The 6016-nt window shown below is 38.9% G+C and overlaps 1 protein-coding gene across 1 annotated transcript; it reads right to left on the bottom strand.

Annotated features, from left to right (window-relative positions):
- Positions 1-48: 48 nt before the first annotated feature.
- Positions 49-4950, bottom strand: dusp29 (dual specificity phosphatase 29). Its single transcript, XM_039787360.1, has 4 exons — positions 4775-4950; positions 4443-4662; positions 4139-4362; positions 49-842 (listed from the first exon to the last, which is right to left on the bottom strand). The coding sequence occupies exons 1-4, from the start codon at positions 4809-4811 to the stop codon at positions 628-630; spliced, it is 696 nt and encodes a 231-aa protein (XP_039643294.1). The 5' UTR covers positions 4812-4950; the 3' UTR covers positions 49-627.
- Positions 4951-6016: the final 1066 nt, after the last annotated feature.

The following is a 6016-nucleotide window of genomic DNA, read 5'->3' as shown; positions in this document are numbered from 1 at the left end:
TGCAGAAAAGTATTTTAAAATAAAAATAAGTGCTAAAGGAAACTTGACTTGGACTTGACTGCTCTGAGACTTTATTTACCTGAGATATCACCCTCTAAAAACCTGATGAGATGAAAGTTCAAAGCAAACATTTACATTTTACATTTGGTAATATTCAAGAAAAGTAAAAACAAATACTCATTAGGTCTCTGCATTAAAATACATTGGTCTAACTTAATATGAAAAAAACATGGTAAACTGAACTTTAAAGGGAAAATGTTCAAATGCTGTTATTTTTATGGACAGCATTGAGAGACCTGAAATCTTGCATCTTGACTTGCAATTTGGGTATTTAGACTTGTGCCATGACTTGATGAGATTTCAGACTGGTAGACTAAAACTTGTCACAAATGACTTGAGACTCAACTTGGACTTGTCTCAAATTACTTTTGACTTGATTTGGATTTGCTCTGATATACTTGAGACTTGACTTGGACTTGTCCTTAATGAACTGACTTGATTTGGACTTGTCTCAAATTACTTGTGACTTGTGTCTTGTCTGTTGAAATTACTTGAAACCCGACTTGAACTCGTCTCCATTGACCTGAGGTTCGATCTGAGCCTCAACCTGCCCCACGAGTGCTACAATCAGCTCTTCTCTGTACCCTCTTCCCTTTTCTCCAGGAGCTGCATGTCCAGCTCTCTCAGCTGTTTCAGGAAGCCCCAGTTGGGGATGATCCTCCTGCGTTTCTTCACGTGCTCAATGGCGTCGACCACCGTCATGTTCTCACAGATCATGAGGTAAGCGAGGAAAAGTGTGGCAGACCGACTCCTTCCCATCACACAGTGCACCAGCAGTTTATCTGTACATACATGAATCACACATTCAGGGAATAGTTACACATTTTTTTTTCTAATTTTGTTGTCAATTTAGAGGGTAAGTTAACCCAAATCATAAAAATATTCTTCACTAGTGGTTTCTAACCAAGCGAAACGTTTTGGTTTAAGGATATCCAGGTCCTCAAAGAATAGAAACATTTCCAATATTGTAAATTCCTTTCATACCAATATACAAGGATGGTGGCTTAAGTTTAATGGTGAATATCTCAAAGCCCGGGCACCTTCAACCAGTGTTGGGCTATCAACTCAACTAAGATAACAAAAACATTATTTAAAAAGTCATCAGTTGTAATCTTTATTTGATCAATTTATAATTTGACAATCGTTGGAATGTGAAGGGTTAAATAAAGTGTGAACCTATCAGAATTTTGAAGAGAAATTTTGGAGAAAATGTTTCAGAGGGTTTTAATCTATGGTTTTAATGGACCAATCATATCTTCACTCTAAATGGGCGGGCTCCTTTGTTATCGTAGCCTAGCACCGCCGATAAACTAGCTAGCTAGTTAGCCCAGAGTTGCCAACTTAGCGACTTTGTCGCTAGATTTAGCGACTTTTCAGACCCCCTTAGCGACTTTTTTTCACAAAAGCGACTAGCGACAAATCTGGTGACTTTAGGTAGAAAAAGTCGCCAGTATTGGGTTAGGGTTAGTAGTATTGTCCAGCGAGCACGCAAGGTATTTCTCCCCTGTAGCCGCCAAAACATTCACCTCTCTTCTGTTCTGTGACTGAGGAGCAGAGGAGCAGCCCCTCCCCTCTGGGCTCTCTCCTCATGTGCACATTGTGCAGCAGCACAGTGCGCGCATGCAGGTAGAAAGGGGAGAAGGGACGCGTGCGGGTGCCGGTGTAGGTAGGAGAGACAGCGGGACGTGACGGGAGAAAGTCGCCGCTGAGCTGGCCTGGCCCTGGGCAACCCAGCCTTTTTTGAGAATTATTTATCAATCTTTCTCCATCCCATTTTAGAATTTCTTTTTTTCTTTTTCTTTTTTCACTTCAAAGATAGGCTACCTAAGTAATAATTATAAGGTAAAATAAATTCCTGTATTGAATTTGTGATTATTTGGCTAAAGATTTCTATTTTTTTTCTATCTACCTTGCTGACACAACCACTAAGCTGTATGCAAATGAGCGTATGACGTCATCTAGCGACTTCTAGCGACTTTTAGGACAGCCAATAGCGACTTTCCTTACTGAGGAGTTGGCAACACTGAGTTAGCCTGGTTGGTTGGTTCATGATGGAAGACTCCAGTAACGTTACTGCTGGTGAGGAGTTTGTTGGGAATGTATTATCCAGGCGGTTTTCAAGATTAACTTTAATTAACAAAGAAAGAGCTACACCAGATGTTAATTTGGTGCAGGAAACCAAGACTCTTTTGAGAGGCATGTCAACTCCAACAATTAAGTTAACATTAGTAGCTAGCTAGTATACTGCAATCTTCATCGGGTATGGGGGGGTCAGATGGCCAATGTTTAACAGTCACATTTCTACGGTGGCCGGGAAGTGCAATGCAACATTACAAAGAATGAAACACTTTTACATTTTGGAAAACAAAATAACATTTTGGAAAACAAATTTACATTTTGGAAAACAAAATAACATTTTAGAAAACAAATTTACATTTTGGAAAACAAAATAACATTTTAGAAAACAAATTTAATTTTAGAAACAAATTTACATTTTGAAAACAAATTTAATTTTGAAAAAAAATAACATTTTAGAAAACAAATTTACATTTTGGAAAACAAAATAAATTTTAGAAATTTAAATAAATTTGAAAACAAATTTACATTTTAGAAAACAAATTTACATTTTGGAAAACAAAATAACATTTTAAAACAAATTTACATTTTGAAAACAAATTAACAAGATGCAAAACACTTTTACCAGTCCCAAACAAATTTACAAATGACAGATTCTTCACGGAAGGGAATGTACCACATACCGGAGTGATGAGGTTTTGTATACATGTCGCCTTGACTACGGCAGTTATGGATCGAATCGCCAATAGAGCCGCCATCTTGGAACAGGGGCACTGCCTTATATACTGTCTATGGGCGTCCTTAATGCATCAGCGTCAATGTAGGCAAAGGTCTAACGGAAATAAAATCACTATAAATCGTCAAAATCTCATGCGATGTTCTAGTTTTTTAAACAAAAAACAAAGAGACTAATTAATGTGTTAATACAAAGAATATTTATTATAATCAGTTCACAGATATGAGTACAAACGGAAACTTCACCCTTCTGAACTAAGAGGTTCTGCTTCAAAGTGAAGTTTAAACAGACTGAAATGTCCAGGCTCACTCCCCACTAATGATTCATTTATTTCTGCATGTATTTATTTATTTAACGAGACTTTAAGTCGTGTTTGTCGTCCACAGTCCGAGTCGCCAGACTCCCTTTAGGAAACCTGTGATTTAAACTTCAGCAGGCTGTGACAGTCCGCTCCGTTCAGTCCTGATCTGATTCTCCCGGCTTCCCTTCCCTCCAGCCACATACGTCTTCCCGTATGGTGTCGTTTTGGCTCCCAGGAATGGGCAGTGAGCTCCAGGTCCTGCAGCTGCAAACGGACTCAGCTGCCCCCTGCTGTAGCTTCGATCCGCCGGCTGTCGCGTTCCTGTGTTCCGTCAGGTCCGCGTCATATAAAACTCCAAACACCACCACACGTAAAGTCACCATAAACTTCATTCACGCCATATACTCACTCACAACAACACAAATTGACTGCGGCCACAACAACACCTCATCACTCGTATGTGGTACATTCCCTTTCCGTGAAGAATCTGTCATTTGTAAATTTGTTCGGACTGGTAAAGTGTTTTGCATCTTGTTAATTTGTTTTCTAAATTATTTGTTTCAAAATGTATTTGTTTTAAATTTTTTTGTTTCCAATTAATTGTTTCAAAATGTAAATTTGTTTTTTTTTTCAAATTAAATTGTTTTCTAAAATTTTTTTGTTTTCCAAAATGTAAATTTGTTTTCTAAATTTTTTTGTTTCCAAATTAATTTGTTTTCAAAATTAATTTGTTTTCTAAAATGTTATTTTGTTTTCAAAATTAAATTTGTTTTCTAAAATGTTATTTTGTTTCCAAATGTAAATTTGTTTTCAAATTTTTTTGTTTTCCAAAATGTATTTGTTTTCCAAAATGTAAATTTGTTTTCCAAAATGTAAAAGTGTTTCATTCTTTGTAATGTTGCATTGCACTTCCCGGCCACCGTACATTTCCTAAAGTTACTGGCTTTAACTATTTGTTGTCTTACTCTGAGGGTTGCTCAGTGTATCTTCTATAAACCGGGCAGCAGAGAAGAAATACTGGCTAAGGTTAAATGTTGTGACGTCTTCTGCTACCACGCCATAGTAGACGACGTCCATATCAGTGTAGTAACCAGCTCCGGTGTCCACGTTGTTCCACGTCCCCTCTGCTGCATTCAAGATGTGCGTAATCCCCAATTTCTTCAGATTATACTTGTCCTTTGCAGTCTGCCTGCAAGAAGCCGGAGTGAATATTGTTTTAATCCTCCATTATGTTATTCAGTTTAGAATATTAATACTTTTTTTACTTACTCATCCCCGATGAAGACGTTAGGCCAGACCTCGTTGACATGAGTGTAAGCCACACTCCCATGGTTTAGGATTTTCTCCAGCTCATAGCCCCCAGGTGTGACATATTCATCCACTGGACTGAATTCCTCTGCTGCCTTTGTAACATTTATCTTGGTGCCAGTCTTTGACTTGTGAGAAGCCATTTTCTCGCTGTGGCTTCCTTTCACATATGATTTATTAGCTTAAGGGGGGAAAAATACCACACTTGCTTTTTTTCCCTTCCATTTTTCTCCCTCTGCAATCAAGAAAAAATACAGCTTTGTTTTCCCCATGCATCTCCCAATACCACTCACCAAGAGATTGAAGTCCTTCTTTTTCCTGCTTGGACATGTTGTTTTCCTCATTCTGGCAGCTTGTTGTGAAGCAGTCCGTAAAGGCAGAAAATGGTAAGGTTTAATTCTGGCAGGCTCAAGTGAGGGCACAGATTGTATAACCGCTCTGTGACGGGAATCAAGTGCAGAGGATATTTTTAGGGTTGTGATGTGGCGGGCCCATGACCTTAGCTGCCACGTTCCGTGCCTGTGGGGAAAACTTCCGCCCAACCAGTCCCTGCCATCCACTTCTAAACACACAACTTTAATCTCCGCTGCTGGCAGCAAGCTGTGCTTAACCAAACTTTGCACTTGCCAAAGGATACCCATATTCACTGGAGTGAACAGGACACTCTAAGCTTTTGCTCAGCCGTATGAGCGACTTCTTGAAATTGTGTCAGTTTCCTTTAGCCTTTCTGCATATCTTCAGAAGCTGGGAGAAAATGTGTTATGCGCTGCATCACAACACCCGTTAAAGGTGCATTTTCTGGAGCCTCTTGGGGCCAAATGAGAACTGAAATGTGTCAGACTGTTAGACAGATGAGGTTTTTCACAGGATGGCACATATCTTTGATTCCCTGTTATATGATATGCATGGTCCATTCAGTGATCTAAATGCGAGCCCCCAAAGTGAGAGTGTGATGATGACTGTATTGCAGAATGGCTGGATGAAGCTGCTAACATGTCAGACAGAGTTTTCACACCATCAGACTCTTTTATTTTTCCCTCATATCTTCATACTCTGCCATCATTCATTCTGACAGTGAAATCATTAAACCTGTGATATCCAATTCCTTTTATTTTGACAGCATCTCTCTCTCTCTTTCTCCCAGTGTGCTCTGGAGAGCATCTCTTATTAAGATGGCTTTAGCGTTTCATCTCTTTTCAAAGTCTGACCTGAATCTGTATACACACTCCGAACCATGCTGGCATATTTTTATCATCTTGTATCAAGCCTCTTTAGACATCACAGTTTTAACTGTACAATACTGGATTGCAGCAGTTAAGACACGGTATTTTGAGAAATGTGAATATATAAGTGGAGCATTGTTTATTTATAGGCACACACTGTTGTGTTGTTCAAGAACAGCAGGGTTTTGGCAGTTGTGCTACATTTGTTTTAATGGCATCTGTGATATTGATTGTGCTGTATATGTGACCATACCATTGTTTCTGTATGTTTCAGCTCCTTGACTACAATTCATGTATACTTTACATTCGTGC

The sequence above is a fragment of the Perca fluviatilis genome, chromosome 21 (genome assembly GCF_010015445.1).
Source record: "Perca fluviatilis chromosome 21, GENO_Pfluv_1.0, whole genome shotgun sequence".
Lineage (NCBI taxonomy): Eukaryota > Metazoa > Chordata > Actinopteri > Perciformes > Percidae > Perca > Perca fluviatilis.
This window is presented reverse-complemented; position numbering and strand designations above follow the sequence as displayed.

Excerpts from the sequence above, each read along its gene's own strand:
- dusp29 (XM_039787360.1), bottom strand. The coding sequence starts at position 4,811 with ATGTCCAAGCAGGAAAAAGAAGGACTTCAATCTCTTG. Across the intron at positions 4,363-4,442 it reads AACGTCTTCATCGGGGATGA|GCAGACTGCAAAGGACAAGT; the intron begins GTAAGTAAAAAA and ends GGCTTCTTGCAG. Across the intron at positions 843-4,138 it reads TACACTGAGCAACCCTCAGA|ATAAACTGCTGGTGCACTGT; the intron begins GTAAGACAACAA and ends ATGTATGTACAG.